A 13,460-nucleotide genomic window follows, 5' to 3' on the forward strand; every position below is an offset into this window, starting at 1 on the left:
GCAGACCAACCCAGGTAGCGCCAAGGCTTCCTCATCTGTTGAGGTGTGGTTAATTACCCTTGGGTATCAGTGCAATGGGAACCTTACACTTTTCTGTGGCGGTGGCACGTTGCTCTATGGATGAACCGGGTGCAGAATCACGGAAAGATGGGGGCTGAAAGGGATCTCAGGAGATCATTGTGTTCGTTTCCAGCTTCCTGATTCGATCCATGGTATCCATAATAATCATAGAAACTCACATGCCTGGAGCGTTTCATTTCCAGTAGCACTGAAAATATTGTGGATTTGAAGGGGGGAAGGAAGGAAGGAAGACAAGCTTTCGACCCTCTTGTGTACACACACACTCATATAATCACTCACACACTAATGCCCTCTTCCACACACAACCATGCCAACTTATTCTATCTACCCCCCCGGGCCTTGAAACAACCAGGGTCAATAACCTCCTCCTTTGGGCCTGCAGTGTATGAGGAGAAAACCTCTTTATGCCGGCTGTGTGGGCGGAGGCTGCCTCCAGCCTGTGGGCCGACTGGTCTCCTCCTTTCTGAGACTCGCAGAGGCTCCTCAGTCTGTCCACCCGCACGGTAACCCAGGGGGCTCAGCTGAGCTCCTGGAAATTTCTAGCGGTTGCAGGGCCGGAAATGCAATGTAAGACATCTTAACTGCTATGACTGCTCCCAGAAGTATTGCTGAACAATGTTTCAGAAAATATCTTAAAACAGAGACGCTTTAAACGCACCTGAGGTAGGTGATACTAACGACGTCTCTCTCTCGGTGCCTCGGGAAAGCAGTTTCCTTCATAGACCAGTCAGTCTGAAGACAATTTTCAAACTACATCAGCCAGATAACAAAGCAATCACTTGGGTAAAATCCTCAGTTAAAAGCTGCCTCTCCCCTTGAGGGTAAAAGTATCGCCAATGCAAAAAAAAAAAGCGACGAGGCCAGGGACAGCGGGACACTAACGCCGGCAGAACACATACAGGGCCTTTCCCTCCACGCACGTGACTTATTGCGCTGGCCGTGCACCTGCCGTAAAGCAAAAGTCCGTAGATAATGAAATACCTGCGGCGCCAGCCGGCTCTGAATTTTCAAAAGGGGAACTCCACGGGGCGTCTCCCTTGGGAAAAACTCTCTTTCAAGTCCTGTGCAGATTCTAAAAACTGCTTCCCCCCCATGGAGTAAGCTTGCTGGTTGCCTGCATTGCTGCAAAGCCCACGGCTATTTGTTTCCTCACAGGCATTGCGCCAATTTTCAAAGAGAAAGCACCCCCATAGTTTCACTTTGCAAATCCTCAGGAAAACTACCTGCACACATTTACATCTGCTATTTTTATGCAGATGGGTTTCCCATGAAAAAACACACAGGTGCGCGTGGATTGGAAAATTCAAAAGAATGTGCGAGAACAAGCCCTTCCCCAACCTCCATCTCCAGGAACATCTCTTCTCACATTGAACTGGCATTATGTGCGAACGCAGAAAAAGCAATTTTCAATAAGCCCATTTCCACGAGTAAACCACCGTGCACACAGCTACAGGCCAATGCAATAAAGTGAGCATAAAAAACGTGCATGCAAACTGGGCGTCCTGTTTGTTTGGTTTTTTTTTTACTGTGCGCACATTCACCTCTCTTGGGCGCTTGATGCAATAGGCAAATGAGCCGCTGCACTAAATAGGATGCACTAGGAACAAAATGTGTGTACCTATCAAATCCATGGCATCGGCACCGAGGAGACATGGTTGTGCGCGGGTTAGGAAAACAGATGCTCGTAAAACTGAGTCTCTCTTTTCCTAACCTGACTGCAGGCAAAACGTTTTTGTTTTTTTCTTTCAAGTTGCTGCTTCCTGTGGTTCCTCCTACTTAATATCGCAACAATATTAAGTCGGAGGAACCAAGGAAAGCAGTATTTTCTGTTTAGGTTTTGGGGTGCCTCAAGAGCATGGTTATTATTATTTATTTTTTTTACATTGGGGTACTAGGTAATAGGCTCATCCCTGGCATTTACATGTGCTATTAGCTGTGTTTGCTTGGACACGCGTTTTGGACACGCTGATCCCCTTATTGCATCAGGGGTTACGGACGCGCGTCCAACCGTGGGTTAACCCGTGCGCTAGCCTGAGCCCACGATATTGCATGGGCCTAAAATGTGGCCTCAGCTTCTAAACTGAGTTTGCTCAGATTTCCAGTGCCGTTTGGCTCAAACCTTGTCCAGCTTGCTGGGCAGATAGAGAGGCAGGTTTGATCATCATTTAAGCAGCAATTCCATCGAATTTGCTACCTTTGTTGCCAATGTTACAGCTGTTAGCTATCAGCTTGTCTCCCAAGCCTCAGCCATCATGGTTCAGAGATCCTGACCAAAAAATGCTCATACAAGTAAAGCCAGCATTAGCCTGGAGCACGGAGAGCCGAGTTAAAGAGTCCAAGTTCACACTGTGAGGCAGTTATAGCTGTAGCTCAGAAAGTCCAGCCTGCACTGTATCCTCTTCCCTCATCACTTCCAAACTAATCCATCCATTTGGTCTGTACTCTAAATCATATGCAGAAGCTGTAGCGAGTTACTGTACAATCTTGCACAAGAGAAGTTCACAGTAAGGAGCCTTTCCACTCTAAATGCTGTGTACAGGATCTGCAGTCCAGTCTAATTACTTGGGATGAATACACAGTTACTGGGCTTTTTGTTCTCGCTGCAGATCACAGGAAGTAACTGAATAAAACTTCCTTTGAGGTTTGAGTTCTTTTATCTATTTCAGGTTATCCTCCAAAACCGGGACATTTTATTATATCAAAGTGGCGAGAATCGGTCCTTGAATAAGCCAACACGCGTAGGATTAGGATATCCATTCATGTGACAAACGACAATGTGGTAAACAACGTAACAACAACACTTCAAATTACTGAAGTAGATCAGATTAGCTGAAAAATAGTTCTCTCTAGCCAGACAGCTCTGAAAGATGTGCATAGTGCTAGTGACTACGTAGGGATGTGCATTCGTCACATCTGTTTTGGTGGATACGCACGTACCTCGCTGACTTTCTAGTACATGTGGGAAACGGAGCGTATGCGTGGTTAGAAACAGTAAATGAATGATATAGTTAAGGCGTTTGAACTGATACCGCTTGTGGCCCATTGAGCGGCGAGAGGCGGTGGATGTGCACCTATTAGCACCTCACAATTCTGACGCCGGTTTCTTTATGAATTTGTTTTTTCACTTGCTTCCGTTATCTTTGTCATTTTGTTTTTAAGAAAAATGTTTTGTATCCCGGTTTTATTTATTTATTTATATTTTGGATTTCAATAGAGAGACACCTGCATCGTCGTTTCTCACAGAGAGAGGAGGGGAACAGTTGTGTGCTCACTGTTTGGCACTGATGTGGGGACAGGACTACATGCATTAACTATTCACTTGCCATCTTAACCATTTCGTTCATAAAAGTGTGATGTTTCAGAGAAGGAAAACAAAGAAGCAGGACTTCAGTTTAGTGGAGAAGTTGATGCCAAATCTCATTTTTTAAGCGCTGCTTTTTGAGGACATCATGATAATAATTTGTACTTTTGTACAGCAAAAATTATTAGTGAGACCTCAGCTGGAGCAGTGTTTCCAGTCCTAGACATAAACAACAGGAAGTGGCCCAGTGAAGGGCTTCCAAAATGGTACAGGTAAACCCTGGGAACTTTAAAGATGGGAACTGTAGAGGAGAGGAGGGTATTTATGCATTTTATTTACTTCTTTATCCCACCTTTCATACAGGCCGATACAGTACGCTCCGGCGGAGCGCACTGTTAGCCTGCGATTGGCCGCGCGTTTTTGACGCGCTATTTTTACCCCTTATACAGTAAGGGGTAATAGCTCGTCGAAAATGCGTGGCCAACCCCCCTGAAACTAATAGCGCCCACAACATGCAAATGCATGTTCATGGTCCTATTAGTTATTCCCGCGCCATACAGAAAGTAAAACGAGCAGCAAAGCTGCACGTTTTACTTTCAGAAATTAACGCCTGCCCAAAGGCAGGCGATAATTTCTGCCTGCACTGGGAAAGTGTACAGAAAAGCAGAAAAAACTGCTTTTCTGTACACCCTCCGACTTAATATTATAGCGATATTAAGTCGGAGGCCCCAAAATTAAAAAAAAAAAAAAAAGTTAAAAATCGGCCTACAGGTCAGAAGACGGATGCTCAATTTAGCCGGCGTCCGTTTTCCGAACCCGTGGCTGTCAGCGGGTTTGAGAACAGACACCGGTAAAATTGAGCGTCGGCTCTTTATGCCGTGTTCTTTATGAATTTGTTTTTTCACTTGTTTTCGATATTTTTGTCATTTTGTTTGTAAGAAAAAATTTTTGTATCCTGTTTTTTTTTAATTTATTTATATTTTGCATCTCCCCTCTCTCTCCCATGAGCTGAGAACTCCTTCTGGAGTTATTACATTATAAGAAAGGATGGGGAAAGAGCAGAGCTGCACTCTTTAAACATTTTTAGCTGCACCTTGAGCCACCTGTAGAGCTCATTACATTATTATTAATGCTTCTACTTGCTTCCTGTTTAAAATGATGAACTGTAAGTGGTTAATACCCCTATATGCTGTGAGTTCTACAAGGACACCTCCTGCCTGGCATCTCTTTAAAAGGAGACATCTTATCTCTTAGCTCTTGTAGAAATCTGTTTTTTTTTCCTTTGACCTAGAGCAGAGTCCTGTCTTTCTAGCTCCCCACAGGACTTGCTTACCTTGGCCTTCTCTACAGATTTCCTTTTTATCTCAACTTTCCAGTTTCCAAAAAGTAAGGGAGGTGTCGTCTCCTATACCATCAGCAAAGGAATGGTAATAACCCCTTAAGTCCAGCACACAAACAGGGTAATTTTCAAAGGAAAAGCATAAATGTAACGATTTTCAAAAGCCCGTTAGCCTGCGCACAATTTTCAAAAGCCTTTTGAAAATTGCTTTGATAGTATATTATATTTACATTTTCCTTTAAAATTTCCCCCTGTATTTCTGAAACCTTAAGCTCAATGGCTGAAGCAGCCTATAGAGTAGCGCTGAATTCTGCAAAGACTTCCCAATGAAAGAAAAGTTTTATACAGAGCACCGCTGCTATCATTTAAAAAAAAAAAAAAACAAACCCTCATCTATAATTATCATTTGAATCATACAGCAACGTCCATCAAGGTGCATTTCCATTATTTCCCTATGTAGCCACTGTAACATTGCACCCTGGGCAAGACATTTCATGGTTACTGCATGACTATTGCCACCACCACCCTTCAGGAATGCAACAATTTTTCTTTAGGGGGAGGCAAAACGTAATTTTTTAAAATTAAAAATGTAATGATTCCATTTTATGGTGTGACCACTAAAAATGATAAATCAAGCCCACAGTGAACTGGAGTCCAATGGAAACCAGCAATACAAAGGCTGCTGCTATGGTGCCTACCCACATTACAGCGTGCTTAATCCGTCGATATTCACACCCACTGAAACAGGCCACAGGAATCTCCTGGAGGCTGCCGCCTTCTTGATCTCTGCTGCTCGGTACTTCCTGTTGCTTAGAGATGTCACTTTTCTGCTGCTTATCCCATCAGTTCGAATGAACCAAAAAAAAAAAAGAAATAATAAATTAAAACTGAAGGCAGCCTCTGCTTTGATCATTCCTTACGCAGCTACCAGTAATACAGAGATGGCAACGCTCATCAAAAAAACATTATATTGCAGACACCATTAATTATGTCCTTAATAAAGCAGCTTCCTGTGTTAGCAATATCCCATAGTATATGCCTAGAATAAACCACTAGTCAATTAAAGTGCTCAATTCTAACATTTCTTCCTTATGATAGACATTACCATCATATAGTTGTTGCTACCACTGCTGCCAACATTACACATTTAAATTTGTCTCTTGTTTTCCAGGTGTATTTATCATATGTTGGCTCCCCTTCTTCATCACCCACATCTTGAACATTCATTGTGACTGCAACATCCCACCAGCCTTGTATAGTGCATTTACTTGGCTGGGCTATGTCAACAGCGCCGTCAACCCCATTATTTATACCACATTCAACATCGAATTCAGGAAAGCCTTCATCAAAATCCTTCACTGCTAAGAGCAGCAGGAGCCTTGGAGAGTCCCGATAGTCTACAGCATGGAGGATAGCGCCTTGGGGGATTTGTACTGGAAGCACTGGACTCCATCAGCAAAGCTCACTCACGTTGCACCTGGCAACACGAGGTTGCAAGACAGGTATCAAAAATGGAGAGCAAGCATGCTCTGTTGTGCTGGAGAGATGGGCACCACATCCGACGAGAGTGCCAGACATTGCCGTTCTCGCTCATTGTGTGGAACAGCAACGGAAGACATGAGACCTTTTCATAAGAGCCATGTATGGTGGCAAAACGGCCTACCCAGGCACAGAAGACAGTGTCGCCAGTGGGGCTCGCCTGCAGGTGAAGTCTTGTGGTTTCACCAAAGACAATGCTATTTTCCTGCTTTCTAATGGGTGCAAGAAAAGTCTAATTTGTGGGAGTTATGCTCTAGAGATGCGTGTGTCGACTTTTGCACCTAAAGTATTCTGACTTCCGAATGCTGTACAAACAGACTAGACTGGACAGAATGAATAAGACCCAGATGGTGAGAGGTGAACAAAGGGTTCTGTTATTTTCAGTTCAGCACCTACAAATCAACTATAGCACCAGAATATATATGTAAATACAATAAATAGAAGCCCAAGCCAAAAAATATCTAACTGTTGTCTTGCATGGGACGTGTCAACATTTACGAATGCCCATTTGTCACACAGTCATTACAGACACAAGCTCTCAAACTGTTGTCTCAACTTCATTTCCATGCCCTCAGGTAGAATAAAATGCACAAGCTGCAGAATACCCCAGAAACTGCAAAGCAGTGGAGTTTAACGGGCCACAGCAATGTGGAGAGTGCAGGGTCTATAACTTTCTCAACAGAATGGATCCCGCGGAGGGCCCATCATGCCACGTGGCTCTCTCTAAATCCCTTGCCCACAAAAAGTCCCAGATGTTACATCAGAAATGTTTCCTGTAAAAAGGAGCCACGCTTTAAAAAACAGTTATAGCGTAGAACCGCCAGCAGTGAGCTGTGAATCAGTCACCCTTCTGCCACAACGCGGTCTTTAGCAGCGACTTTTTATCTAATACTAATACTCAGTCTACCCAACTGAAATTGAACAGCGACTGCAACAAGATGGTTTCTTTGCCATCTTTCCACCAGAAACATTCATAGAGCCCATTCACCCCAGAAGTGACTGCCGGCTACAAGCACGCATTGCTTCTAGTGCAATAATTTGAGATCTCAGTTGGAAGCAAAGCATGACGACAAATCAGATTTATTATTCTTGTACTCTGTGATGGAAACTAAAGGCCGGGATTTGATTCCTGACCTAAGTCCCTGGTTCCTGAACTGGCTAGGGGTGGGCTGTTGTCTCCCAGAAACTTACAAGCACCTTGAGCTTAAGCCTCTGTTTACCAAGCTGTCGAAATGTTTCTGATTGCAGTGCTCTGTCCCAAATTCTTTTGGGGTGTAATGTCAGTCGCAGAGTTCAGCAGTATGCTTTAAAAACAAAACAAAAACAAAAAAAACCCTTTAAAAAATGCTTGCTGTAAACATCCACCAGACCTGCACTTTCACCAGACTATTTTACAGGTGACAAACCCAATCCAAGTCTCAAACTGAATCCCAAAAATTAAGATATAAAAACATTTTTCAAGGTTTTACCTTTCAGTAAGCCTGAATGAAGACAGGCACTGCTTTTAATCCCTACAACTCGCATGCCTAAAATCCAAAGGGCTCCATTTTTAAAGCAATCCAGGTGTGTTACTTAACCAGATATAACCTATCTGGCTAATTTACAAGGCATATTCAGCAGCAAGGCAATGCCACTAAATATCCCCATACAAGCCACTACGTAGCCGGATAAGTTATATCCGGCTAAGTTAAACTTGCTCTTTGGCAGGTATAACTTATTCAATTAACTTAATCGGATAAGAACAAATATTGTTACTTATCCACCCCGAACCTCCCATAGCCTTCTCACATTTAATCTGGTTATTCAGATAGTTGGATAAATGACTTATCCAACTATCTAGCAGCCACTGAACAAAGGCGGATATTCAGCAGCCACTAGATAGCCAGATATGTAGAACTAGTGCTAAATGCGCTTTCAATATTGGGCCAAAGATGACTTAATATGCATCAACAGGGCAGTGGGATCAGCAGCCCTCCCTCTTACACCTCACCCTCCACCCAACTCAGTGGGAGGCACACTGGTGTCACAGGCTGCTTTGCATTCCCCTTCAAAACTCAGGGCTTGCAGTCACTGGAAATCTGCCATAAAACTGCATTGGCACTAGTCAAAATAGAGTCACAAAACCATTTAATAGCGCAAGAAAACCATTCCACTCAATTTAACAGCGTGCAGCTTATTGCATGGAAAATGTGAATTAAGTGGAGGGGGGTGGGGTGGGGATGGCAGAGCATCTACCATTAAGGGGTCTTGTGCCACAGGCTTTTGATTGTAAAGAAAAGCGATCAATTAAATCTAATAAACTAAAGACATGGACAATTAAGTGTCTTCCACTGCAAGTCTATAGGATTAAAGTTTAGTGCATAAAAATCGCCAGTGCACTGCAGGACAGCACTCACACGCTGCGTGTGTCAGAGCCATGAAATCTATTTCACAGCAGACCCGTAGGAAGCAGCAGCCCTCTTGGAAAAGTGTGTGTGTGTGTGTGTGTGTGAGGGGGGGGGTGTTTCGGTTGCTTGCTTACTGTTCATTGCAGGATATTCTAGACATGGCAGGATATTCTAGACATGGCTGGTGGTAGTTAAGCCAAGAGGGGAGACAAATGCCTCCATGGGATAAAAAAGTGAGGAAGTGGGACTATAGATTTCCATGGGCACGCACTGCTGGTTTAGAGAGTGGCCTTGTGCACTTGCCACTGTTAAAAAGCCATTTCTCAGTACCCTCTGTTTCCAGCCACAGCCCTTCAAGGAAGGGAAAAGCTGTTCACATGTTTCTCTCTTTCATGAAACAGAGGAGATGAATTAAACTCAAACTAGACATAATGCTAAACCAAATATCTTAATAAGTTAAGCTCTTTCTATGGAGCTGAGCGAATGTGGCCAGTTTTGCTTTGCCAGCATTTTCAAAAAGCAAAGAAGAGATGGGCAGCAGGCCAGATTTCCGACTGCTGTGGTTAGTAGCAAGCTCCCGATAATTCCATCAATGCTTAGTTGAGTTTACTGAAGTCAGGCATTCATGAAACAACTTGTTTTGGGAGGGCATGGAGATTGTCACCATAAACTAAGACTTTTTCTGGGATGGCTTTGAAAATGCAATTCTTCCACCTCAAAATTATAGAAAAGCAGTACCATCTGCCATACCACGGAAAACTGTTTAAGAGTTGCCAAGAACGTTCTGTATTATTGCCAGTGAAACACATTTATTGGGTCGTGAATGTCCCATCCATGGTCCCATCCATATGGTCTGTTGTACAGGTTCTGCTGTAGGAACAAAGTTAGGCATTGCCACATAAATTCTACATGGAAGGTTTGAAAGATGAGTTGCGTGCTTAGGATGGGCAATCAAAGGCATGTCCATTGGTAAAACAGCATTTTATCTGCAGAAATGGCCTTTTTCAAAGTGCCTGCCCAATATGCAACATGAAAACATTGACTATATCCACAATATCAGTTTATGTTCTTATGATGGGAAGTGACACAAACGCCATGCTGGGTCAAACCAAAATCCATCAAGCCCAACGTCCAACAGTGGCCAGCCAAGGTCACAAGTAACCAGCAGATCCCATGAAATAAACCTATTTCCTCTTTATCATGCCCTGGGTTAGCAATAGCTTTCTTTAGTCTACCTGGCTAATAATGTGTTATGGGTTTTTCCGAATCTAGTTTAAACCCTACTATGCTAGTCTCCTTGGCCACGTCCTCTGGCGACACCCCACACACATTTAGATCTGCTTTTTAGGAAACACTGTTTTACTCGCAGAAATGCATTTGAAATTTGCCCTTTCTATGAATATGTAAAGCTCCGCCCCCACCCACCACCACCTCAAAGGGCATCAACTCTCTCTTATCCAGTGTACCTGTTCATGGATTTACAGAATCAGCATCCCATCGTTCCATTTAGAGAACTCGCACACGAGAAATCTGTATTATAATCAACTGTAATCAGCTCACAATATATTTTATAAAAATGTAAATAAAAGAAATTAATAAAATTCACTGGAATTAGAGCACTTCAATGCTGCCCGCAAGGCAGAAGATTACAAGTCAAACATCAGGATGCTGTAAAAGAAATCTACATGGCCACAGTTTGAACAGTTTCCTCACGACACAGATAATTAAAAGCAGCGGGTGGCGGATCCCTGAAGGATCCCTGAAGGATCCCTGAAGGATCCCTGAAGCCAGGGGATGCTGCAGAGGCAGTGCTCACAGCCACTAGCGGGAAGGAGTCATGGTCGTCATTAAGTGGGGGGGGGGGGGCACCTGATGACTGGATTGAGAACCCGTGATTACAAGCTTCCGGAAGGAGCCTTGGTGCATGGCTCCTGGCATCAGGACCATAGCTACAATGACCAAACCAAGTACGGTGGGAGGGAGAGTCTATTAGAATAGGGGCAAAAACAAAAATCCCCAGGTAGTTGTGAATGAATCCCAGCCCTGATTCCAACTGAACTGGAATAGGAGAAAGCAAGAACTACCAAGTCAACAATAAAAAGGCAAGTTGGGCAAACCTCTGGGCACTCACAGGTAAGTGCTTAACACCAACACGCCCACAACAGTGGAAGAATTTTAGCACTGTCCATTGCAGCTCACCTGCTTCCTCTAGTAGTTATGTAACTCCTTTTCCACGCTTCGCACGTACAAAAGGGCAGATTTGGGTGCTGTAGGGTAACGGCTAGCTTGCTGCAGCCCCTGGGGTTCTTCACTGGGGAAAAGAAATTGCTTCAGGGCCCACAGGGTTAGGACGCATGCAGTACCCAGTAAACATAATATTAAATCACTGACCACAAGCTGCGTTATTTAAAAAAAAAATAAAACTGTTTACTGATGTACACAATATAGGAGGTAAATATTCCAAAGGCTTTGTCTAGCTAATTATTGGCATTAGCTAACGAAAGGCAAGATTTGAACATTTCTGCACTCCCTCAGACAGATAAGTTTTGTATACACAACTCAATATTTGCACAAAATGTATCTGGATAAAGAGAGGAAGTGTTGGAGGCATTCCAAATGTGGGGCTAAACATTAGCTGGTGCACACAGATATTGAGTGCTGTCTGGCTACATTTATGTACATAAGACTGGTTGGAAAAATACTCATCCTAAAGTTATCAGGGTAAACTTATGTGCATACATTTACCTGTGCACCTTCAGAAGAAACTTGTCTGGGTAAATCCTGCTGAATATCCGGAGAAAGTTACAAACATAACTTTACCCGGATAATTTACCGCTCACTGGCTTTTTGAATATTGACTACTAGATGAATAACTTGGCAAATAGCATGTTTAAGTCTAGTGCAATCCATGTAGAAAATCAAAATTCAAAACAGTTCCTGGGCATTTCTCTGAAGCAACCCCTGAATTAGTGAGAGCAGATCATCTCCTTTAGCAGAAAAAGGAAACAAGGAAAATCTCCTACGGATGTGCATTTCTTTGAAACGAAAGTGCAATCCAAAACGAAAGTGGCCATTTTTTGTTTGCTTCATTTCAAATGAAAAATCTCTAAAGGCTCTGAAAATTATTTTTTTTTTTTTAGTTTTTTGCTTTGGCAAATAGCACACACTATTTGCCTAGACATTTAAAACAATAACGGTCCCCCTCCAGCCCCATACCCCTTTCATAGCATTGATGCAAGAGTAAAAGGGGCAGGATCAATCACTGGTTCTACTTTAAAAATGGTGCCAGCCTCAGAGTCAGCCAGAACCTGTTGTTTTTAAGGCCATAAAGAAATACAGCTGTAAAGCAATATGGTTGTCAAGCTTTCTGGCTATAGAGCTTTCTGGCTGTTTGGCGCTATGTTGTTTATCAGTCCTGAGGCCCACATCATTTTTAAAGCAGTGGGGCAGGAGTGACTGCTAATTGCTCCTGCCCCTTGTAACCTTGAACCTGAAATACTGAAAAGGTAAGGGGCAAGCAGGGGGTTTGTTTGGGGGTTTGTTTTCATTTTAAAGTTTAATGTTTCTTTTCATTTTGCAAACAAACCGGACAGAGAAATATTAAAAACTGAACCCCAAAAAGAAACAAACCTAAAACAAACTAAAAAAAAACCTCAATGTGTCCTCTGCACATCCCTAAAATCTCCTGAATGCTTATAGCTGAGCTCCTGCTGACTCCCTCTTGGGCAGCCACCATGTGACAGATCCACATCTGGACGTTCTTCCTTGAACTACAACCAGCTAATCCACTTCTTTAGACAATTAAGGCAACTCTTCAGTGAAAACAAGGAGTACTGAACTGAGTCCACTTTCACCAATCTACCTCTGGTCCTCTTGGTGTCCTTGGGATCTTGAACCCGGATTATGCTCCTCTCCTGGGTGTCAGAGCACTAACCTCGACCCTCAGCACAACCCTAGAACGAGAGCCCAGAAAGAAAAGAAAGAAGAAGAGTGAGTTCATGATTTTATTTTTATTAATTTTTTTTACAGAAATGCACCTCCCTCTGGGGTGTGTCTTTAACCTCTCCACACTCTTCCTCTCTGACTTTATCTCTGTGTCCAACAAAATATACCTGCCGAAAGCATCTGCACTTAATTTTTCCCCACAGAAATTTTTAAAGGGAAAGTAAATACACGTGTTCCCTTTGATAGCTGGGGCAAAGTCCGTGGATAAAAGGTATGAACAGACTAATTCCCAATTTGAAAATCTCCCGTGTTGGTGCAAACTGAACCCTGTGTGTGCTTTAACCTGCAGGGTTCGTATCAATAATATAAGCAAAAGTCCACATGTTGGGGTTTGTTTGTTTTGGGTTTGTTTTTTTTGCAGGGATTATTACCTCCAGAAAAAAATGACCAGCACAGATTGTGCCTGCTTTCTCTACACCTAATTTTTCTATTGCAACTTACAGGTGTAGTTTCTCTTTCTGGCCCTAGAACACCTCCCGAATCTACAGGTAAAAGCATGCACGTTGGAGAATATTCAAAGTCTCCTTTTGCTAGTAAAACGCATTCCTTTCTGCAAAAGCATTACTAGGTACTTAAGACTCCCAATCCTGAGATTTTGATAATTAAGCCCCTGTTCTCCAAAAGAATCATGTTAAAAAAAAAGAAAAACCCCACACAGAACAGAGTTCCTGCTGGCCATATAATGTCGCACCAACCACACTGCAAGAGCAAAGGGAAGCACCATCCTGGTTGACTCTTGCTCTGCCAGTAACATGTTGCCAATTGTAAGTCAAGGGGCTCTCACCAGCTCTGTTCCACTTGGTGGAGT

At 43.1% G+C, this 13,460-nt stretch overlaps 1 protein-coding gene and 1 long non-coding RNA gene across 3 annotated transcripts in view; one reads left to right on the forward strand and one right to left on the reverse strand.

Moving 5' to 3' along the window:
- LOC115074080 overlaps window positions 1-1,243 on the reverse strand; it is a 170,824-nt gene extending 169,581 nt beyond the window's left edge. The window contains exon 1 of the long non-coding RNA XR_003852182.1: window positions 740-1,243. This is a non-coding gene — a long non-coding RNA (uncharacterized LOC115074080). The remainder of the gene's footprint in view (window positions 1-739) is intronic.
- Window positions 1-8,447, forward strand: part of DRD2 (dopamine receptor D2) — a 59,298-nt gene extending 50,851 nt beyond the window's left edge. For both annotated transcript variants that reach the window (XM_029573202.1, XM_029573203.1), the window contains one exon: window positions 5,893-8,447. In XM_029573202.1, the coding sequence (XP_029429062.1) occupies window positions 5,893-6,086 (194 nt within the window). In that variant the 3' untranslated portion in view covers window positions 6,087-8,447. The remainder of the gene's footprint in view (window positions 1-5,892) is intronic.
- Window positions 8,448-13,460: the final 5,013 nt, after the last annotated feature.

The sequence above is a fragment of the Rhinatrema bivittatum genome, chromosome 12, assembly GCF_901001135.1.
Source record: "Rhinatrema bivittatum chromosome 12, aRhiBiv1.1, whole genome shotgun sequence".
Classification (NCBI taxonomy): Eukaryota; Metazoa; Chordata; class Amphibia; order Gymnophiona; family Rhinatrematidae; genus Rhinatrema; species Rhinatrema bivittatum.